The 25,442-nt window shown below is 33.3% G+C and overlaps 1 protein-coding gene across 2 annotated transcripts in view; it reads left to right on the top strand.

Annotated features, from left to right (window-relative positions):
- The window catches only part of LOC114334142 (uncharacterized), a 148,176-nt gene that overhangs the window by 9,152 nt on the left and 113,582 nt on the right, over nt 1-25,442 (top strand). For both annotated transcript variants that reach the window (XM_050659942.1, XM_050659941.1), the window contains exons 2-6: nt 9,633-9,705; nt 13,762-13,958; nt 17,380-17,586; nt 19,492-19,656; nt 20,166-20,287. In XM_050659942.1, coding sequence (XP_050515899.1) covers nt 9,633-9,705; nt 13,762-13,958; nt 17,380-17,586; nt 19,492-19,656; nt 20,166-20,287 — 764 coding nt within the window. The remainder of the gene's footprint in view (nt 1-9,632; nt 9,706-13,761; nt 13,959-17,379; nt 17,587-19,491; nt 19,657-20,165; nt 20,288-25,442) is intronic.

The following is a 25,442-nucleotide window of genomic DNA, read 5'->3' as shown; positions in this document are numbered from 1 at the left end:
ATGTGATATGGTCTTCCAGCGTTTCTTCGAAATGTCTTGCAATCAGTTCGACTAATTGTTCCGATGAGTAATTATATTGTAAATGTTTTGCGTTATAGTAAATTTGTAATGCATATGTCCTTTCTGATATACCCATCCTATCATTGTATTTCCCATTTTGCAATTCCTTGTTAATTTCCAATTGTTGGACTTTTCCCCAGAAATAATTCAAAAATTTTTGTTCAAATTGTTGCCAACTGTCAAATTCTTCTTCTTTGCAATCGAACCATAGGCTTGCTTCATTTTTGAGATGGTTTCTGATAGTTTCTTTTGCTGTTTCGAAATTTCCGATGTGCTGTATTTTCTTTTTCAGGCTATTTATGAACGGCACTGGGTGTAATCTTCTTACATCCCCGCCAAGCCTTACCTTCACGTCATCTGTGCTATGTATAACCATTTCTCTTCTTTCTCCGACATTCTGTTGCGTCCTGTTTTCGGTGACTTGTTTTTCTATTTCTGTGATTCTTTTTTCCACTTCTTCTCTGTCTACTTGAATAGCATTTTCTAACTTATTTTCCAAATTTTCTAGTTCCTTTTTCTGGCCATTCGTTAACTCCTCCATTTTGTTTTGAATTATCATTTCTTGTTCTTTCATGTGGTCCTTCATTCTAATTTCTTGTTCTTGCATGTGATCTTTAATTTTCATTTCTTGCTGTTCTATCTCGTTTTTCATTGTTGTCAAACATCCTTTTATTTCCTTTTCATACTTTTCTATGCGTTCCTCTATTTTCTTATTGTTCTCTTCTATTGCTTGTTTTGTTTCCTTTTGATTGTCATCCATTTTTTGCTGTGTTTCATCCATTTTTTGATCCACTTTATCCATTTTCTTTGATGTTTCTTCCTGATTTTTATCCATTGTCCTTTTCGCTTCATCCATTGCTAGTTTTGTTTCCTCCTGATTTTTATCCATTGCTAGTTTTGTTTCCTCCTGATTTTTATCCATTGTCCTTTTTGCTTCATCCATTGCTAGTTTTGTTTCTCTTTGATTGTCATCCAGTTTTTGTGACTGGAGTTGCATCAGTTGTAATAGTTTATCTATTCCTGATAATTCTTGCTGTTCTGATGCCATGATTGTCGTGTCTAAAATATCTTCTTGGTCTGAATGTTCTTTTTGTTTTTTGTTGTCCTTGCTTTGGCTTCTTGTCACAGACATTTGTTTTCAAGAAGTACTGTCCCCGCCAAATATGAAATTTTACTAGTATGTTACCAAGACGACTTTTTCTCACCCAAATATTATAAATTGTCAATAAATATATCAAATGTAATATCGTAAAAATAAAATATTAAATCAGTTATGTAAATTTTGTACCTAAAGAGATCTAAAATTTTATGTTATCAAATGTAAGTATCTCACTTTTTACCACAGGCATATAAATTTTCAAATACCGGCTTTACTCTTTCTATCCTTCAAATTTGCCACTAGAAATACTTTACAATGCCCTCCACGTTGGACGACAGTTGATGTGATCTTGATTATTGATATGAGATAATATTTTTATATGTCATTTAATTTAATCAATGCATTAATAATAATCTAATTAATTTACCAGATCACATATCAATATGTTTTCAATCTCAGGGCTTTTTATAAAATTAATTACTTACATACGTGGCTTCTAAGTATTTCTTAATGGTTCCTAATCGGGATAGGAAAGAAAAGAGTAAAATAATAACACATATGGGTTACAATTGTAATCAAAATATTGTTTATTTTATTTAAATGGCAATCACTGCTTAATATTTGCTATATCTTATTATTCTTAAACATAACATTTATACATGGGAATCTTATTTCCTTTTGATTTCCAATTGAAAGATTTTATTAACATTTAACTATTATGATTTATCAGCAACAATTCTATTTAAGTTTGATGAAGCTTTTCTGATATTATTGATTATGTTTTTTCAATTTTAAATGTGGTATTTACTACGAAAAACCCATACATTCATGTCCAAACAAATGAGACTGACCTTTTTCTGGTGCACTGAGAATGTCTTCACACAAGACCCGTTTCCTGCTATCCTTGGCTGCAATCAAAACCTCGTCCTGGCTTCCAGTAATGTTCTCCTCTGAAACTAGCTCGTATAGCGCTCGTTTCCTGCTTCTGTCGTGATGCTGTGTTCTACCTTTTTCGAAACTGCAATCAGCTACCGGGAACTCTTGGCTCAAGGAGGTTCTTTTACTCTCAACCTGGCCTACCTCTCGTTCTACGATAGATACTCCACACTCACGGAACTACACCGGCTTTCTCACTCTCCGTACACTACCGTCTACTACTCGACTTCACTTCTCGACAGCTCAAAACATTCTGATCTCTATTTGTCATTCATTCCCCTACTTTCTAAATATCCCTTCCAGATTCACAAATCAAAATTCCACCACCAACTCTCATTCGCAGTATTCCTCAAAACCAATTTTTAAACTTTCTAAATATGCTTAATGGATTTCAAAGAAAATAGTTAATTCCCATTCTAAAATTACTTTCTACTATATACAAATTTTAATGACCTATTCTCTATTTCCACTTAGTCTTATTTAGCATCGGCTAATGATCGATCCTTCCGCGAACAACGATAATGACCTATTAACGATTTCACTTGAGTCTTATTTAATCACTTCTTAAAATTAAATATAACAATTTGTTGTATACAGGTTGTTCTAAATTTATATGCCCGTGGTTGAGAAAATTAAAAATATTTTATATTAAAGTGAATTTTGTTTATAATTATCAAATTTTAATTTTTATATCAAATAGAAATATAACAATATATATATATATATATCATATATTATAAATTCGGGTTCAAAACGTCCTCCGACGTTGTCCGATGCCTTGTTGCCAATATCTTCTATCATTGCAGTTTTCATCTTCCAATACTCGTACACTCATTGATCGTCTTACTCCTTGTATCCATGTCGTTCTTGGCCTTCCTCTTTTTCTGTTTTCTGTGGGTATCCATTTCATAATTTTCTTTGGCAGTCTTTCCTCCCACATTCTCTGAACATGTCCGTACCACGTTAATTGTTTCTTCTCAATGCATTCTACAACCGTTTCTTGTAAATTCATTCTTCGCTTTACTTCCTCATTTCTAACCCGGTCCAATCTCGATGTTCTACTTGCTCTTCTTAGGGCGTCCATCTCAGTAGCTTCTAATTTTCGTTTTAGGTGTTCCTTTATTCTCCATGTTTCGGATCCGTATACCAATGTGCCCTTAATCATGGTGTTGTATATTCGCATTCTTCTTTGTTTCCCTATCTCGGTACTCGTTACACCTTTATGAGCATTATTATTATTATTATTATTTTTATTAGCATTAAACTGTGATACAGTCGTCAAATTTCGTTTTATCTCCCTACTAATGTTACTGAATATTATAGAGTGTGGCAAAGCCAAATGAAGTAAATTAATGATTGGGCGATTTTGGAAAAACATCCTGAAACAGGTCGATTTTTATTTTTAAGTTACGACTTTTTGGCACATACAGGGTGTTTGGTAAAAAATGGGCCATAGCTTAACCTCAGATTCCTGAGATTAAAATAGGTCAATTAAGCTAACTTACCTTAGTACAAAAATTGATAATAACCTAAATACAGGGTGTCAAAGTTAAACTTTTATTTTATTTATTTTTGAATATTTCCTGACAGGCATGGGACAACAACACGAAATTTGGTAAGTTGTGCTGGTATTGCACAATCCACTAAATTATGCTAAACTAACGTTTCTGGCTACTACCAGAGGCGTACGACGGGGGAACATGGATGGTTGACCCTTCCCAAATTCTGCACCACTAGCGGAATTGCTATTTTAGTGCCATATTTTGATTCTCCAATACTTTCTATGTAAAAACATACTCTTGATTCGTAACGATAAAGCCATTAGCTTTCGAGATATTTGAAGCAAAGGAGCATAATACATTAATCACAATAAGTGTGCCTTTTCAGTTTTAACTTCAAATATCTCGAAAACTAATGATTTTATCGTTACGAATGAAGAGTATATAATTTGCATAGAAAGCATTGCAGAATATAAAAATTATGCTAAAATAGCAGTTTGATCAGTGGCGTAGAATTTGGGAAGGGTTATTTTGCATAAGTTCTTTAATGGTTGGGGTTCTTTTTTGCTACATTAATTTGTTTCTTTCTAATTTTTATAATAATAGTCTCCCGTTTTATACCGCTCACGTGGCTTTGGGAGTATAGCAGGGTAGTCTGCTATATCTAGGGCCTATGGTATACAACGAAGGTAGGCCAGTGCTACGCTTCAACCGCCTATTATTACCCCTGGTTTTACCCAAGGTACTCATTTTATTCAGGCTGAGTCGACCTGGGGCCTATAAACATTTTAAAAATGTCTAGTTGTTCTTGGCGGCGATAGGATTTGAACTCCGGACCACCGGCACGCTAGCCTAGCACACTACCACTCGGCTACGCCGGCCCTTTCTAATTTTTTCCGAGACTAAATCTATTGGGTACCGATACATCCTTTATTACATGTTTCTGGTTGGCTAATATAGAGTCGATCTCGTTTTTGGTTTTCCCTTCTGGGCATATCTAGGTCCACCTTCTATTATCCGGTTTACTAAAAAATGTATTCATACAAAATAGGTTCTTTTCCTGTGTATATGTTCTCCTCTTTCGTTCGTAGTTCCTAGCCCATATATTCCTCTATTTGGTATGTCGCCGCCGGTGTTGTGCTTCCCTGCTTTGGAGTTAAAGGGCTACGGGCGCCCCTTAGATGGGGCAGGGGTACGAAGAATCTCCCGGCCAGCTATTGTCAAACTTAAAGGAGATGAAGAAAAACGAATAGGTACCTGGAATGTGCGTAGCATGTTTGAAGCAGGAAAGGTACACAATACCATCAACGAAATGAAGAGGCTAAAAATTTCAATCTTAGGCATCAGCGAAATGCGTTGGCCTCAACAGGGTGAATGCGCAATAGATGAACATCGTGTTTACTACTCTGGAGAAGACAGCAACAATCATAGGCACGGAGTAGGAATCATTATTACTAAAGATGTTAGCAAATCACTCATGGATTGGATACCAATATCAGAGAGAATTATAGTGATGCGATTCCATTCGATATCAATAAACATCAATTTAATTCAAGTGTATGCGCCAACATCGATGTGTGATGAAGAAGAGATAGAGACATTCTACACAGACTTAGACAAGGCTATAAAACAGATAAAGAACAATGAGATCACTATCCTAATGGGAGACTTAAATGCCAAAGTAGGCAGTGGAGAAGAAGAAGACACTGTAGGGAAGTATGGTCTAGGCAACAGGAATGATATTATAGGTACAGGTCTAGGTATAGGCAACAGGGTTTCGTAGAGTTCTGTACCGAAAACAAGTTATGTATAATGAATGCTTTCTTCAAATTACCTAAGAGTCGCCTATATATGTGGAAAGCGCCAGCAGATGCAGTTGGTAATATTGTTCGTAACCAGATAGACTAGATAGCGGTCAGTCAAAGATTCAGAAATACTATAACGTCAGTCAAAACCTATCCAGGCGCGGATGTGCCATCAGATCACAATTTACTCTTGGCTAAGATGACTGTAAGATTAAAACACATATTTAGGAAAAAGCCAAAACCTAAAATGAATCTAGAAGCGCTTAAAGAGCCAAACGTTATGCATATATTTGTAACAGACTTGGAAAGAGGAATGGAAAACATCGAAAGTATCACTGAAGTATCACCGGAAGATCGAATCGAAAAAATATGGACAAATATAAGAGATACCATTCAGACTCATATAAAAGGGAAATTGGAGGCGGTGAAAGCTGAACCAAAACAAAGATGGATGACGCAGGAAATTCTAGATTTGATCGAAAGAAGAAGGCCACACAGAAATCGCAATGAAGACCAATATAAGTTATTGTACACTGAAACAAGAAGGAAAATAAGGAGTGCTAAAGCGCAATGGTTCTCCCAAGAATGTAGCGAAATCGAGGAGTATGAAGAGTCTTTCAACATGCATAAGAAGGTAAAAGAATTAGCAAAGTGTGGAAATATAAGTAGTCGTGCGATAGCTGATTCAAATGGAAATCTATTGTTTGACACCAAACAAAAACTGCACCGATGGAGGAAATACATTGAGGATCTTTTTCAGGATGATCGACCAATACAACATAACATAACGGACGCGAATAGTGGACCACCTATAACTAAAAGCGAAGTGGAAGATGCTATACGCTTGTCAAAATCAAAGAAGGTCATGGGACCTGATGAAATACCCACAGAGGTTCTAAAACTACTAGGAGATTGCGGAAGTAAAGTATTAGTTGACTTGTTTAATGCTATATATAATCATGGTTACTTACCACACGATTGGCGGAAATTTTCTTTTATACCAATTCCCAAGAAAGCGAAGGCAAAAGAATGTCATGATCATTGAACCATTAGCCTAATGAGCCACGTACTTAAGGTCTTTCTGCGTGGGATCCATGCGAGAATATATAAAAGAATCGAAGAACATTTGGGCGAAACTAAATTTGGCTTTAGAAATGGACTAGGTACACGAGAGGCCCTGTTTGGGTTGCAGGTATTAGTACAAAGGAGTAGAGATGTAAATGCTGATGTGTACCTATGTTTTCTTGATTTCGAAAAAGCATTTGACAAAGTATCACATACTAAGGTGTTAGATGTTCTAAGGTCAACTAATATTGACGATAAAGATCTAAAAATCATCGCTAACTTGTACTGGAATCAAAAAGCCACAGTTAGAGTAGACGGGGATCACACAGAAGAGATTCAAACTCAACGTGGAGTAAGACAGGGATGTATTCTTTCACCATTAATTTTTAACATTTATTCAGGAAAGATGTTTGAAGAGGCACTCAGTACTACACAAGGTGGAGTTGTGACAAACGGGAAACTGATAAATCATCTCCGATATGAAAACGACACTGTACTGATTGCCAGTAGTGATACCGAATTACAATATCTATTGGATTCTGTGGTAGCACAGTGCAGTAATTATGGTCTACACCTTAACATCAAAAAAACAAAATATATGGTCGTCACTAAGGATAATGTCATCGATGCTGGAATTCACGTTAATGATGTACAACTTAAGAGAGTTGAAGCTATAACATACTTGGGAAGCAGAATCATTGATAATTGGGATCCATCCATCGAAATACGTTGCAGAATTTCTCAAGCCAAATCAGCATTTTTCCGTTACAAGAAAATTCTATGTGGTCATGACATAAATTTGAGTCTTAGCACAAGAATTTTAAAGTGTTACGTGTTTTCCGTTCTTCTCTACGGAGTTCAGTCATGGACCTTAACAGGAAGAATGCTTAAGATGGTTGAATCCTTTGAATTATGGTGCTATCGAAGAATGCTGAGAGTAAGCTGGATGGACAGGGTGCGTAATGCTATTATTCTGAGCAGGATGAAGAAAGGCAGAGAACTGGTAAAAATGATAAAGTCTAGAAAACTCGAGTATTTTGCGCATGTTTGTAGATATCCGGAAAAATATAGCATTCTACATCTAATTATGCAGAGTAAAATATTAGGCAGAAGAAGTCGAGGAAGAAGAAGAACAACTTGGTTAAGAAATTTGAGGCAATGGTTTGGTCACACTTCGGAATTGCTCTTCAGATCTGTTGCGAATAAAGTTATGATAGCCAACATGATCGCTAACGTTCAATAAACGGACATAGCACCCGAAGAAGAAGAAGAAGACTTTGGCGTTAAACTCTCCCATAATTATTTTGAAATGAGCTCTTTCTGTCACTATTATGATATACAGGTTGTTTTTTCAAGAATGGGCCATAGCTTAACATCAGGTTCCTGAGGTTAAAATAGGCCGATTTAAGCTAACTTAACTTAGTACAAAGTTTATATTAACCGAGATACAGGGTGTCAAAGTTAAACTTTTTTTTATTTATTATTGAATATTTCCTGACAGGTAGGAGATAACAACATTAAATTTGGTATGTGGGGTTTTTGGGTAAAGAAAACTAAATTCCGTACCAAAAATTATGTATTGCCCAGAGGGCGCCACATACGCCTTTCAGCACTCATTTATTACGTTCAATTTTTTGTATCCCGCACTCTGTATAATTTTGACATTAAAATTTTTATTCTCCTATCAGTTTTATTTAAAAAAGGTATACTTCTTTCATCTCCCTAAACTCAACCGTTTTCGAGATAAACGCATTTTAAATCTGCGATACACCATCATTTTTAGCATATCATTGTAGCTACACCCGAAAATTAACTTAAAACGATAAAATTATCCAAAAATGTATCGCAAATTTCTTCAAATGCAATTTGCGATGCAATGACACAAATTTGAGAACTGGCACAATTATTATGGTTTTAAGTTATTTTTCGGGTGTAACTACAATGATATTATGCTAAAAATGATGGTGTATCACAGATTTAAAATGCGTTGAGAAAACTGTTGAGTTTAGGGAGATGAAAGAAATATACCTTTTTTAAGTAAAACTAATAGGAGAATAAAAAGTTTATTGTCAAAATTATACGGAGTGAGGGATAAAAAAAATTGAACGTAATAAATTAGTGCTCAAAGGCGTATGTGGCGCCCTCTGAGCAATACATAATTTTTCGTAGGGAATTTAGTTTTCTCGACCTAAAAAACCCCCACATACCAAATTTCATGTTTTTATCTTATACCTGTCAGGAAATATTCAATAATAAATAAAAAAAGTTTAACTTTGACACCCTGTATATCGGTTAATATAAACTTTGTACTAAGTTAGCTTAAATCGGCCTATTTTAACTTCAGGAAGCTGAGGTTAAGCTACGGCCCATTCTTTACTAAACACCCTGTATATGCCAAAAAATCGTAATTTACCACATTGAACGCCACGTGAGTTGTATTAACTCACACCCTGTTTGTCACAGGCGTTCTGTTAGTTAAATATAACTCACATTAACATTGAGATTCTGAACGTGGAGCCTGAAGGCAAAAGCAACAAATTTTAATGTGGCGGTTAATGTGTTAAAAATAAAAATCGACCTATTTCGGGATTTTTTCCAAAATCACGCATTCACGGAATAATGAATTTATTCCGTTTGGCTTTGCCACACTGTATGTGGCATCAATAGTAAGTAAGTAAGTAATAAATAGGTGGCAGCGAATATGTTTTAAAAACACAGTATTAACCCTGATGCCATCTGCTGGAGACCTAGAAAAATTGAATTTTATCGCGTATTCTCTCGGTATTACATAATAAGATTCTAAGTATTATCAATAAGTTTGTTTTTCCATTTTCACCATAAAAGTCAATATTTTGTTTTAATTATTTTACATTTTTTTAACGCTCAATAGATCTTATGGAAATGAATTGATTTAGATGTTGTTAAAGATCTTCCAGGTTGTTAGTAATATTGTTATCCGTAAAACATTGTCTGTATCTTGTAAAGCCTTATCGAGAATGTATCCTGAATATGCATGTTATAATATTAAACAACAAAGGGGCTAGTACAGAACCATGGCATTGATTATAAACTTACCCATGTTGTGTTTATTAATCAATGACCATGGTGTACTCTCTGTTTTATCGTGCGGCAAACATTTGGTGTAACTAACATCAATATATTTTTTAGGTTTAATTACTGTAACATTAGAAAGTTTTCCCAATTCTACAAACTCTACTCTCAGAACAAGGCGCCAAAGCAGGTAAAAAAAATATATAATTTTTGGTTTATTTGTATGTGTATGTCTATATATTGTCTATGTGTTTATTTTATTTTCTATATAAGGATTTCGACTACTTATCATTCAGCCTTGATTGTTCACTGCTGAACATAGGTTGCGTTGGTGTCTATTGTTTATATTTCCATTCTTTTAGTTTTACGAAATATATTTGTATAAATAGAATGACACAAAGAAACAGGATAGGACAAAATGTGACGGTCTACACCTTCAATTTCGAAAGAGTACAACGTTTTAAGTATCTGGGGGCCGTAATCACAGATGACAACGATTTTACTGAAGAAATAAAAGATAGAATCCAATCAGAAAATCGCTGCCTATTCGCACTGGATAAGTTTATAAAATCAAAAATCTTACAAGAAGTTCCAAGATCAAAATCTATAAATCCACCGTTAGACCTGTACTAACATATGGATGAGAAACGTGGACCATGACCATATCAAACGAAGAAAAGCTCAGATGTTTTGAACGAAAAATACTTTCGGACCTCAATACGATACTAACACAAACCAATATAGGATCAGAACCAACATCGAATTAAAAGCACTCTACAATGACACCGACATTGTCAAATAAATTAAATCACAGTGACTAAGGTGGGCAGGCCACGTGCACAGACTTTATAACAAGAGATTTGTAAGAGTGGTATGGGAGGAGATTCCTACAAGCAAAAGACCACTCGGACGCCCCAGAATGCGATAGAGAGATAACATCAAATCAGATCTCCGAAAAATGAACATTCCATTTGACCCTAGGTTGATGGAAGACCGAAAAAATTGAAGAAAGTTGTATAGTCAGCCAGGACCCAACCAGGGCTGTAGCGCTAACTACGTGATGATGATGATTCTTTTTTAGTTCTCAGTATCATTTTCATTTCTCTGTATTTTATCCCTCTGGCTTTAGTCTCTCTTGATAAATGGTTTTGAATTCTTGCTATAGTTGGTTTCATAGATTCTGTTTTTTATGATATTATTTCTTATTTTCTTATGTTCATTTTACAGTTATTGGTTCCATTCTATCCTTCATCCATCCCCCTAACTATTATGTACTCTCCTCCCTTGGGAAAATTAGCATAAACAAATGAAAAACAATAAATTAGCAGAAAAGGATTGAGTCACTACAGAGATATTGCTACGATTGTAGAAAATGGAAAAAAGGATTCAGTAAGTGATTTAGTACCAGTAAAGACTTTCTAACTGTGAAAATCCGAATCGAAAAACAAATGAATATTACAGTCCGACATATTGTATCTTTTGTAGAGTTTGAGTAATAGTAGGGAAGGCAAGTATGTTAAATTTGCGGTTACTCGAGGGTTATGGGGACCTATTGGGTTGTGAAAATTAGGTCCTAAAAACGAAAAAAGTTAAAAAAAATAAAACGGGATAATACCCGAAGGTTGGCTGATCAGATTTCACCATGTAGTTAGAACATACATCTTGACCAGTGTTTGGCATTGTGGCTATTTAGCAAGGACAGAGAGTTCACTGATGATGGACTGATAAGTCCGAAAACGTTTTGAACGTAATCCGTTTGGATTTTTAAAAATTTTTATAATTTTTATTAAATATACCAACTACACTAGGGAGTTTTACTTCATGTTAATTTTATTGAAAAAAGTTAAGTTAAGTTTTTCATTCTAGTGGGGACTTTCCATTTTTAATTTAATTTTCCATTTCCAGCTATCGATTATAGCGCCATATATCCACAATTCGAAAAAATGTCTCGAATAAAAGTTACATATTTGTATGTAAGGAATACAAATTGGCAATAAAAATGGGGGTTCCTGTTTAAGATCTTAATGTAACCCCCCACCCCACCTCCGTGGGTGGTCGTGTTTGATGTCATTCAATAGATTTCTAAGAAATATTGAACACGTATTTTTCAGTTTTTTGATCTGTTTATTTCGCGGAATATCGCGAGGTTCCTATAAATTTTAATTTACCTCCCACCCCTTTCTGGGAGGTTGTGTTTGATATCATTCGATAGATTATTGAAAAATATTGAACAAGTATTTTTCAGTATTTCGATCTGACGTTCATTTCGTGAAATATTCGCTTTTTTTGTGAAACTTTGTAACTCAGCCGCCTTTGTAACTTAATTGTCAGATTTTTGAAATATGTATACACTGTTCTGCATGTACATGATTTACCTTCTAACAATTTCGAGTTTTTCTAAGAATAGATTTTTTTTTGGACCTTCCTTAACGAACTCCCCTGTATTAAGAGTCCATATATGGTAGGGGTACATTTTCAGGGTACAAGGTTTCTCCCTATGTGATTTTCTGATGCGCTCGAATAACTGCAAAAATCCTTGCTTGGGCTCCCCTACCATAAGCTATTGACATTTTGTAACACTAACATTCTGCACTATCACATTTCACTTGCTGAAATATGATTTTATAATTATTGGCAATGAAGATATTCTACAGGGTGTCTGCGTAACTTGGAACCATATGGGAAACTTTTTTAATATCAATTTTACGAAAAAATGTCATTCTTTATAAAGTGCTCCACATAGTCTAAAACCTAAGATGCAATCATCATATATCAAATTTTGTCAACAGTATACGAAGTATGTCAAAAAATATGAATTTCGCTCAAGAGCAAACTACCTTTATATTTCAAAATATCAATAAATTTTATTATGAGAAGTTATTTGTAACTAAAAACCATATTCAAATATGCAATAACAGCCTTCTACATGAAAAAAAAATCTAATAACTCTTTTATTAATAATTGTAGGAAAAAAAGTTATTCTTCATAAAAATCTGTGCATGGTCTAAACCTCAAGAAGCAACCATCAGTTATCCAAGTTTATTAATTTTATACGAGGTGTGTCAAATAATATGAATTTAGAAAGAATTTAGAAATTCTATTTGACACACCTCGTATAAAATTAACAAACTTGGATAACTGATTGTTGAATCTTGAGGTTTAGACCATGCACAGATTTTTATGAAGAATAACTTTTTTTCCTAAAATTATTAATAAAAGAGTTATTACATGTCTGATAAATAAGAATGATGTTCGGAATTGATAATTTAGGAAAATTTCAGAATTTTTTTTTCAAGTAGAAGGCTGTTATTGCATATTTGAATATGGTTTTTAATTACAAAAAACTTTTCATAATAAAATTTATTGCTATTTTGAAATATAAAGGTAGTTTGCTCTTGAGCGAAATTCATATTTTTTGACATACCTCGTATACTGTTGACAAAATTTGATATCTGATGATTGCATCTTAGGTTTTAGACTATGTGGAGCACTTTATAAAGAATAACTTTTTTTCGTAAAATTGATATTAAAAAAGTTTCCCATATGGTCCCAAGTTACGCAGACACCCTGTATAATAGTAGAACTAGACCATTAGTTATTTGTCTAACACTTATTATTATCCTTTTAAGCACATACTATTGATTTTATAACTGTACCAATTAAACAACTATTACGACCTTTAAAATAAAATATCAAATCATTGGATCAGACCATTTAGTACAACCAACACTGGAATAAATCGATTTTTAGATACAGCACCTAGAGACTTGGCAACTTTTTGCATTGTGTTCGGGATGATGTCAGAAAAAAGTCTACAATATAAAAATTGTCAAAATCACTACGGACTAGATTGTGTTACTCGGGAGTTTTTGGGGCCGCTGAACAAAGCACCTGGTGCCCAGGATTACTTCTAGGCACGTCATCTGTAGTTTTACGTCCTAGGCACGTTATCATCACATGATCTTCTGGAATTGCGAGGGCTTTCGGCTCTAAATTGATATAAACGGAGTACTGGTGAGTTTTAGCTATTTTGTTACTACTTTGCTAGCATTAATTTAGTGTAGAAAAGCCCCTAAATTTCAGAGGGTGACGTGCATAGCAATTACTCTGGGCGCCAGGGTCATTCTGGTCCTTATTAAACTGATTTTGGCATGTTTAATGTTTATGCTTTTTTTAATGCATTTATGCACCGTATATGCAATTATTCAACATTATTATAATTTTGTCTACATTATTCGTTTTTTAGTTTTACCTGTACTCTTCCACCACAATTAGAGAATGGAAGGTGGCTAGTAACTGAAGCAGATGTTAAACCAGGTGATCAGGTAACCATTAATACAATAATAAGAGTAGAATGTCATGAAAGTTACCAATTATTTCCTAATATTCCTCTACATCTTTGTGATAGCAACTGGGATGAAACAACTTTTCCAACGTGCCAAAGTAAGTTTTTTATAATTGTTTTTGACGGTATACAGCCGTATTTGTAGTGGGAAAGATGTGTCGCAATGGGTAAATATATTTCTCATGTTGTTAAATGTTGCTCTGGCCTTTTTAACGCTAGATCGTATTACGGTTGTTTGATCCCATTTTGAGTTGACGACTGTTTCAAGGTATACACATGAGTCTACGTGTTGAATTAATTGATTTTTTATTTTAAATAATTGTCTGGAAGGTTTTTGAGTTTTGCTCACAGCGTCCGTTTTGTCTTATTTATGTTGAAGTTAAGTAAGTCTTCTCTTCACTCGATATTTGTACTCTGTCCGTAAGATGCTGAAGTTCATCAGTACTGCTGGCAAGTACGACTGTATCGTTCGCATATAGGCAAATAAAAATACCGGTACGCTACCTGGTGAGCATAGGAGTAACTAAAGATATTGACATTTTTCTTCCATTTTGCTTTGAGTTTGTGTGTTTGTATAAGTAATATTTACATGTTAAAAGTAAATTGATAACTTTAGAGTCGTTCAAATCGGTATTGTTCCATTCCTTAATGTTCCTCTTGGAGACAAATATCCTATACGAATAAGGAAAATTGCGAAGTAAAGTATTAATGAATAGACAGGAAGCTTGGAAATTTAAACTGAATATTTGATATGATGGACATAATAATCCTTATTTAATCGTTAACATAATAATTATAACATGCACCAATAATTATTCGAAATTTTTAAAATAATCTACCCTTACGTCAAACTGTTACAACAGGGTTGCACTAAATTGGGAAAAAATATACGTACTGTCTTTCTAAGAATAAATACATAATTATACATCCGTTCACGATAAAAGTGTATTACAAAATTTTAATATAACACAAACAATAATAGGTATTAAAACTTATTACTATTAAATTACTATTAAAAACTTATGACTATTAAACTTATTACTATTAAAAACTTATTACTATTAAACTTATTATAAAACTTATTAACCTATTAAACTTATTTATTACCAAAAAATTATTAATATTAAAAATTATTTTAACATTCAACAAATACAAAACTCATGCAAAACTCCAATGACCAATGTCAATATTTATAGTTCTACAATTGCTCACTTTGGCGCTGCAATCTTATTTTCGGTTGCCTATCGGATATTATTTGTCGATTATTCTTCATTGACTTTTATGTCTCCGTTTGCTTCATCCAGTGCTTTTTTTAAAAATTGTTTGGAATAAATAAAAAAGGAGAGAGGAGAGAAAACATCCCTGTTGCACTCCTTTTCTAATCTCAATGCTCTCTGTGAACGAATTGCCAACTTTTACCCTGGCTGGCTGATTACAGTAGAGACTTGTCACAATTCGGATGGCCCTATAATTAACTCCTATATTTTGGAGAATTTCAATTAATTTGCCATAGCTTACATTGTCAAAGTTCGACTACAAAGCACACGTCGTTGGCATCCTTGTTCATATTCGCCGACGGAATAAGAATGACGTAACTGCAAAAAGGCATCTTTCTCAGGAGAGCAAAAAAACGATTTTTAATTATTTAAAATAGGGATTAAATAAAGAGTAATCTCTAATTCCTAAGAGAGGTATAGCGTTTAATCTTACAATGATGGCTTTTATTTTTTTTTCCTATCGGTTCGAATTTCATTATATTAATTGAATGCCCCCATTTTCAACCCTATCTACAGTTGCGTCATTCTTGATCTTGAAATTTTTCTGTACAAACAAACTCTTTTTAAATATTTAGTATGTTGTCTATTTTTACCACGATGGCTGTTATTTTCACCCCTATTGGTCTGAATTTCATTATCTTAATTTAGTCCCCCCATTTTCAACCCTATTTACAGTTGCGTCATTATTCATCTGAAACAAGATCTAAAATGGTGTGTATTTCAGTAACGACGCAACTACCCTGTAGTGGCTCAGCACATAGTTACAGTTCTGTCGCTTTTATAAATATCATCTGTACACAGTATTTTAGAAGTTAATTACGCAATAAACAGGAATTGACAATATTACAGTTACGTCATCCTTGTTCCGGACCGGCGAATTATCTCTACACCTTTGTACTAATACTTCCAGGCAAAACTCTGCCTCCCTGGTGCCCAGTGCATTTCCAAAACCAAATTTTGACTCGTTGATTTCGGCTTCACACCTGATGTAAGTAGATAAGTACATTAAAATATAATGTACACAGGGTAGGCCAAAGAAAAGAGTCGACCTCGATATTTGGCAGTAGTAGTTCGAAGTGCCGAAACGGGTCGATTTTTATTTTTAAATTACAATTTTTTGACATAGATTTCATACTAGTGACGTCATCCACCTGTGCGTGACGACATAATAGATTATTTTTTAAATGAAAAGGCTATTCAATTCTCTAATCAGTAACATAAATATTAATATCATTATCTATACAGGGTGGCAAAAAAAAATTTTAATTAAATTAATTGAGGCATAAATAAAATTTTATGTAATTTATTTAACACAAAATACATTCTATTGCTGTCAGAAAATAGAAAAAAAATGTTTATTTGGCCAATAAACATTGCTTTTTGCTTAAAATAAATGTTCAATCTGCCGAGAGGTAGGTGGGACGCTGTCAAAGAGAAACGAGACTGGTTCCTTCCATCATGAGTGACGCCAGCCCATACCATTACACCATTACACTGCCGCCTTGCTGCCTATGAACCTCCTGCACGGTCGTCAATCGTTCAGCATTGCCAGATCGTCTCTAAATTCTTGTTTGTGAACAAAGTAGAGGACCACTAACTTCTAACCCAATTTGCGTATTCTTGTGCCCACAGAAGTCGATGAACGAGATTTCCTCTAGATAACACAGGCACTCTAACAGATCTTCGAGCAATTAACCCTACTTCATGCAGTCTATGTCTAACGTTTTGTCCACTTACAAACACCTGATGGTGTTTTTCTTCAATCAGTCCTCAATCTGGTTACAAACAATCTTCACCCTGGTTAATTATCGTTGTACGGTCTGTAATGACTTTCAGCAACATCACCAGTTACTTGAAACCTTAAACACAAACGATTTATGACACTTTCGTTCCTGTAAAGGACCTCAGCAACGTCTCTTTGCCTTTTGTCAGATTTAATCATACCGGTAGCACGCGACAGCGTATCGCGATTTACGAGTAGATGATGTCTCTCTTTTTCTTAAAAAGCAAAAACGCAAATTTAAGTTTTGTTAAATTTTTTATAGCCATTCTTATCAGCATCTAAGGTGGTACCATAATCGACAAAACAACAGAAAAGATTAAAAACATAAACTTTTTTTTTGTATTTGCAGTTAACATTAATTGACAACTAAATTAATATAGGTGTTCCCTAGATTATTTTGATGTGTGTATATAGGTACATACGTACAACATATAAGTACATTATATTTTTAATTTCTAGAAAAATGTCCCCCATTTTATTCAACGGCAACTACCACGGTAACATGTAAAGATCTACATAATGGAGCAGTCCCTTGTGATAGAGCCATTGATGGCACCTATTTAACTTATACCTGCAAGGTTTATTATGAAATACCACCAGGAGGTAGAAATATTCTTTACTGTGATGATGGCGTTTGGGACTTTCCGAAACCTATTTGTCAACCAAGTAAGTAGATTTGAATTTTGTTAGATTTAGTACTTTGGGATCTGGGAAATTTAGAATAAAGTAACATTATCCACGAGTATACTAAGTTTACTTACTTAGTCCTAAGCCTTTCTACCTTTAGGTGTAAGGCTGGTGGAGTTGAGTTTGGCATTATAGTTTCCATGCTTTGCGATCTTGCGTTAGGTTTCTTGCACTTTCCAATGTCAATCCCTTCTTCTCGACTTCTTTCCTGATTTCATCTACCCACATAACTCTTGGTCTTCCTCTTTTCTTTTTCCCCTGCACTCTCGTTTCGAACACTCGTTTTGTAAGCCTCTCGTTCGACATTCTACACACGTGCCCGAACCATCTAAGTTGTCCCTCCACTATTTTTTCATTGATTGGTTCCAGTTTTAGGTCTTGTCTAATTGTTTCGTTTCGTATTTTGTCTGTCCTCTTTCTGTTTGCTATTTTCCTCAGGAACCTCATTTCCATAGCATTGACTCTGGATTTTTGTCTCCCCGTCAATGTCCATGTCTCGCTGCTATACATGATTGTTGGTCTAACTACTGATTTAACGACTGCCGTTTTTACTTTCTGCGGTATCTCTTTTTTTCCCCAAAAATGTTGTTTTCATAGCGTTAAATAAGCTTCCTGTTCATCCCATTCTCTCGTTTATTTCCATGTCTTGTTTACCATTTGCTTCGATTATTACTCCTAGGTATTTAAAATATTCCACTTGCTCTAGTTGTTTCCCGTCTAATTCTATTGCGTGTGTCTTCTTCGTATTTGAAATTATCATTGTTTTTGTTTTCTCTGTATTAATTTTCATATTTATGTTTGATAGTTCTTCTTGTAGAATTTCAAGATTGTTCTGTAGGTCTTCTCTGTTTTCTGCTATCAATACCATGCCGTCTGCGAATAGTAGCTCCGATAGTTGAGTCCGTTTCATTTGCCAGTATCCTAATGTTAGTTTTCTCATTCTTCTCTTGGTTTTCTTTATCGCTTCATCCAGTACCACTGAGAATAGCAGTGGACTCAGCACGCATCCCTGTTTGACGCCTTGACTTGTAGTAAATTCTCTGGATTCCTCGTTATTGGTTCTTATTGTATTTGTATTATTTTTGTACATATCCTTTATTACTTCTATTATGTGTCTGTCGACTCCCCTTTCTTTTAGTTTCTTCCATACGTCCTTTCTTCGGATTCTGTCAAAGGCCTTTTCCAGGTCAATGAAGCACATATGTATCTCTCTAGTATATACTAAGTTTATTTTATGTAAATTAAAAAGTATTAGAAAAACAATTTCAATCAATTATTTTTATTGTATTACGAATTATACGAAAATCGTTATTCGATACGGTATATCATAATAATTACTGTGGTTATTATTGCGACCGTAAATTTTCATTAACGATTTAGTTATTGCTAAAATATTTGCTAGACTGTCGCCGGCTTCCTGAAATGTAATATCCTACAAAAAAGCTTTTATATCACCAAGCTAGTTAATTATATATAAATAATTACTTCCCTAAAATTTAGTAGAAAATTCAAGATTTTTTTGGGAAAACCCAGATTTTATGAGCAAAATTTTCGTCGAAGGAAATGAAGAAAAATATATCTTGGTGTATAATTAAATTACGGTGAATTTTTATTTGGGTGTTTTTGGTTTAAAGTTTAAATCTTCGGAGATACAGAGGAATATTTAAAAAAAAAAAAAAGAAGATTTCGGACCGCTAATTTGTTTATAAACAAAATAGCACACTTTCTGCGACTTTGCATACCGATATTACTAATATATTCATCTTAAGATTCCACTCCAGCAATAAAATAGCTGGTAAATAACTTTTTCAAGAACAGTATTTTTTTCTATAACTTGCCCAGACGATTATTGTTTATAACTATTTACTTGACTTGTTTTGTTAGTTTGTGGAAAGAAAGTGAATAGGGAAACAACTGCACTTGCTTGGGGTGGTAGAGAAGTCAAAAATTTTGAATTCCCATGGGTTATAGCGCTGTTTGAGACTCTAGGAACAAGTTATGAAAATAAATGTGGAGGAACGTTAATAAGCCGAAGAGTTGTCGTAACTGGTAAGTACCTATATTTGATTACAACTTAATTGATATTTAACTTAAAACGTTTAATAGATTTTAAAATCTAATATTAAGGGGGTAAGCACAAAAGCTTGGGCTAATGCTATTTAAATGTATCCATTTTTTTCGAATACTGAGAAAAACTAATAGTATTTTTGAAAAATTTAAACGCCGAATGAAATATTACATTATTACCGAGGGCTGAAAGTCCCTGAAAACTTCTATAATTTTAATTTAATAAGTTACAGGAATGAAAAAAAAAAGGGAAAATTTAGTGTGATTTTTAATTTCAAATATTTGCTTCAAAAGAAACTTTTTATTTATTCTACGGAACTTTCGGCCCTCGGTAATAATGTAATAATTTAATTCGGTAATTCATTTTGCGTTTAAATTTTTCAAAAATAGTTATTAGTTTTCTCAGGATTCGAAAAAAATGAATGCAGTTAAATAGCTTTGGACCAATATTTTGCGCCTACCCCCTTTGTAAAACAATTATATTTATTCAGCTGCTCACTGTGTTACGGATACTTATGGTAATGCTCTGGATAAAAACAAATTTCAAGTTGCTGCTGGAAAACTTTACAATGCCTTTGGAGATAAACGAGATGTAGATGCACAGTATAGAAAGGTTAGTCCTAAATTATATAAATTAGCTCTTTCCTAGTTGGCTATGGGTTCTTGAATTAGGTTTTTTGTTTTATTTTCTTTTTTTTTTTTATTTTTCCCATTTTTGAGTTTAAGTTCTTATATATATTGTTTTAGTATGTTTGTGCTATTATTCTGGACTGTCAACAAATTACAAAAATTAGTGTAGAAATCGTCAGATAGTTTTTCAGTCACTATCTACGGTTTATAAAAGAAAGTTAGTATTAAGTCTCTCTTATTAAGCGATTTATATAAAAATTGAGAATTGTCAGTGTCACAGAAAAAGTAATAAAACGTTGGAAAATTTGTAAAAAGAACGAATTTTTACTGAGTTTCCATTAATTAGTTGCAGCTAACCTAATTTGATTGGTTTTTACTTCGCAAACTGGCAAATTAAGGAGTAGAACAAGATAAATAAGTTAATCTAAAGTAAAAGTTATCTTGTTCGAAACATATATCTTTATTAGCATCCTTTTCCATCTGCTTAATTCGTGATCATCATCAGTGGTGCTACAGCCGTAGTTGAGCGTGGACCTTCCCCAGTCTATTTCGCCAGTCGTTTCTGTTCATCGGCAACCATTGCCAATTTGCTGCGCCGACCTTCCTGGCGTTTTCGTCCACACTGTCCCTCCATCTCAGTCTGGGTCTACCTCTAGTTCTATATTCTACTGGTACTGATAATAGGGTTCGTCCGGGTGGTGGGTAATTTTTTTTTCTATTGACATATGGAAAAAAGAGACGGGACATTTCATTTGCTATTGACACATAGAAGAAGAATAAACAATGCCAGATTAATGGGAAAAAGCGACGCAATTATACATATGGCAATGGAAACCAACAACCTTAAATACATATCTACTGGCGAACCCATATATTGGCCCACAGACACAAACAAAATTCCAGATTTGGTTGATTTCTGTGTGACGAAAGAAATACCACTTAAATCCCAGACAGCACAATCTTGTTTCGATCTTTCATCCGACCACTCTCGTCTTGGTCATGATATCCACGAATATCCTTGAAACAGAACCTCCACCATATCTAAGTAGTAAATATACCTTCTTCTTCTTTTAGTGCCTATTCGTTTCGAATATTGGCGATCATTCTGGCTATAATTATTTTATTAACTGATGCTTTAAATAGATTTGTTGTTGTTGTGGAGAACCATTTCCTCAGGTTCTTTAACCATGATATTCTTCTTCTCCCAATTCCTCCCTTTCCGAATACTTTACCTTGAAGCATTACCTTCAGTAATCTGTATTTAGTGCCGTTTCTCATTATATGTCCGAGATATTCTAACTTTCTCCTTTTAATGGTATACATCACCTCTCTTTCTTTGCCCACTTTTCGTAATACGGTCTCCAGGGCCCCCGTAAGGGCTACTGGCGCCTGTGTGCAAAAAAGGATTTTGGCGCCGCTTAAGGCATTTTGGTTCATGTTTATTTATTATTTCTTTGAAGGTAAATAGGTATTTTGGTAGGTGCTTGAAATACGGCAACAAACTGAACTCTAGAACTTATAATAAGTGTTAATGAGTTTTCCTCGAAAACCGCTTTATTTTTAGGATATTTTACGTAAAAATATTCGATTAAGTTTTGGTTTTACTAGGTCTATAGATTTCATGAATATACCATTTTGTGCGTTTTTTTATGAGCTACATTTTTGATATTGTTTGTTTTTCGATAAAAAACTTCGTTTTTGAGTTATTTGCGAAAAACCCCCTAGAAACGTGCTTTATTTGTTGAAAAATAAATATTTTTACTTGCAAATAACTTGAAAAGTATTGATGTAGTTACAAAACTATGTAGAACAAAAGTTACTTAGAATTAGTCAATTTATCCATTTCCGGGCTTATTTTAAACCTATATTTTTTCAGCCCGAGAAGGGGTAACTTTTACTCCCCAAGCAAAAGCAACCCACGACACAAGTACAACTTTGAAGTGAAGGGAAGTACAACCTAAATCCAAATTTTCATGCAATTTGGTGGTGACCCTTAAAATTACATGGTATCGCCGTATTTCACGTTCATTTACTGGGCTATTATACATTATAATATTATAAATACCTATATAGTAATATATTATATTATAATAATATATTACTATATAGGTACAATCAGGCCCCGGGCTTAGGTGACTGGCGCCCTGGGCAAATGGTCTACTGGCGCCCCCTTTATTACTATAATGTAAAACCAAATAATCTATGTTACTTATATTTTATGAAGTAAAGTAACTAACAAGAAAACACGTCTTTCATACAAAAAACTGTAGAGTCTAGTAAAATAAAATTACACTACATGTAAATCAAAATGTAAATTCGTACAGGTTGAAACAAATTTTATATCAAAGTTTAGGTGGGTACAAAAGATATTTTCAAGAAAGTATCCAAATCATACAAGGGGATCATTGTTTAAATAATTAATAAGGGGTCATTTTTGCAAAAAAATTACTTTTTTAACTGCTGAGGTCATTCAATTACAAATGAAGGTCTATAGGATTGTTTTCTGTAAAGTTGAAGGGTAAATCTTTCACATAAGCCTTACTAAATTAAATTTGACCCCCTATTTATTTAAACAATTATACATAAAGCTTTAAAAACAAATTTGCAAAAAATTATTTTTAGCGTTTTAAATAAGCACTATAAAATATCTTATTTTACAGAATAAGTTGTGCTATGTTATCAGTATTAAGTAAAAAAAATTGGTCGAAAAATATTTAATATTTTTTGAGATATTGAATTTGTTTATTAAATGTTACTGTATTTTCAATTGCAAAAACGCGGTTGTTGCCAAAGAAAGATTCACCTGTATTAAATCTTATTATTTTTATTTTAATGTATATTTTCGATAAATGTATTGATAAATTTAAATTTCAATTAAACTGCCCCCTAAAATTGCATTTGAATATAATTCAAATTTGTTTATAATTTATTGTTTTAATAACGTCGCGGTGATTAAATATTTTAAAATGCCGTTTCAATAATTCGGTTGCTGGGAATTTTTTACTAATTAACAAATTTTTTTGTGTTTTTTTCCTCTTCTTTTTTTTTCTTAGCATTGTATTACTACGGGCCCTTTTTGGGTTAAGTTTCATTAAGAATGTCGAATCTCTAAGTTGTAGATTCTAAACATAAAAATATCAAGATTGGTCTAAAATCACTTAAATAAAATGTGGCTACTTACTGAGTTACAGGGTGTTTTATTTAAAAATTTAAAAATTATTTTCACCAAGTACTTTCAAACTATTTGACGTATCCTTATCATACTTTACAGGAAGTGTGGGTACTATAGAGTCTACTAATTTGTGATAAATAAAAGTTTCTAGCTACCACCAGAGGCGTACGACAGGGGCCAGTTATTGTTGACCCTTCCCAAATTCTACGCCACTGAGGCAATTACTATTTTAGCGAAATTTTTAGATTCTCCAATACTTCCTATGTAAATAATATACTCTTTACTGGTAATGATTAAGTCATTAGTTTTCGAGATATTGGACGTTAAAAATGAAACGGCATAGCTATTTTGATTCATTCATTCATTCATTTTAAACTTCCAATATCTCTCAAACTGATGACTTTATCAATACCAATAAATTTATTTACATACAAAGTATTGGATAATCGAAAAATTTCGCTACAACAGTAATTCACTCAGTGGCGTAGAATTTGGGAAGGGTCAATCATTCACTATTCCCTGTCGTACGTCTCTGGCACTAGCTAGAAACGTTTATTAATCACAATTTAATAGGGTGTATAATAGCCACACTTTCTGCCAAGTATGATAAGGATACGTCAAATAGTTTTAAAGTACTTGGTAACAATAATTTTTAAATTTTTAACACCCTGTAACTCAGTAAGTAGCCTCATTTTATTTAAAAGATTTTAGTTAAATCTTAATATTTTTAGGTCTAGAATCTACAACTTAGAGATTCGACATTCTTAATAAAATTAACCCTCAAAGGGCCCGTAGTAATATAACTCCAAGAAGAAAAAGAAGAAGAAAAAACGACAAAAAAACTTTGTTAATTAGTAAAAAAATCCCAGGAACCCAATGATCGAAACGGCATTTCAAAATACTTAATCTCCGCGACGTTATTAAAAAAAAGAAATTATAAACAAATTTGACTAATTTTCAAATGTCATTTTAGGGGGGAGTTTAACTGAAATTTGAATTTATCAATACATTTATCGAAAAAATACATAAAAATAAAAATATTGAGATCTTAAGCAGGTGAATATTTCTTTGGCAACAACCGCATTTTTGCAATTGAAAATATAGTAACATTTAATAAACAAATTCAATATCTCAAAAACTATTAAATATTTTCGACCAATTTTTTTTGATTAATACTGGTAACATAGCGCAACTTAGTCTGTAAAATAAGATATTTTATAGTGCTTATTTAAAACGCTAAAAATAATTTTTTGCAAGTTTGTTTTTAAAGTTTTATGTATAATTATTTAAATAAATAGGGGGTCAAATTTAATTTAATAAGACTTATGTGAAAGATTTACCCTTCAACTTTACAGAAAACAATCCTATAGACCTTCATTAGTAATTGAATGACCTCAGCAGTTAAAAAAGTAATTTTTTTGCAAAAATGACCCCTTTTTAATTATTTAAACAATGATACCCTTGTATGATTTGGATACTTTCTTGAAAATATCTTTTGTACCCACCTAAACTTTGATATAAAATTTGTTTTAACCTGTACGAATTTACATATTGACATTTTTTTATTTTATTAGGCTACAAAGATTACAACTTAAAATTATATTTTTAAGATCTTACTTTGTACAAAGCATTTTAAGTGACAGATTGTTTTCTAGCCTTCAATTTGACAAACTTGTTTACTACATCAGAAAAATCTGTGCTTGGGGTTAAGTCTTTTTCACAACACAGTAACATGAGACAATTTAACTTGCTGTCTGAAAGAGCAGATCTCTTAACATTCTTCAGACGATTCAAAGCGGAAAATCCTCTCTCTGCAGAGCAGTTGGTGACAGGTAAGGTCAGACAAATTCTAACAGCTACTTCAAGATTTTCAATTCATTTTTTATTATGTATTCATACACGTCATGGATTCCACTAAATTCTTCCTGTTTTATATGAATATAAATATATTTTTGAAAATTTTTGT

Source organism: Diabrotica virgifera, chromosome 8 (genome assembly GCF_917563875.1).
Source record: "Diabrotica virgifera virgifera chromosome 8, PGI_DIABVI_V3a".
Classification (NCBI taxonomy): domain Eukaryota; kingdom Metazoa; phylum Arthropoda; class Insecta; order Coleoptera; family Chrysomelidae; genus Diabrotica; species Diabrotica virgifera.
Note: the sequence above shows the minus strand (reverse complement) of the source record. Positions and strands in the feature narration are given on the sequence as shown.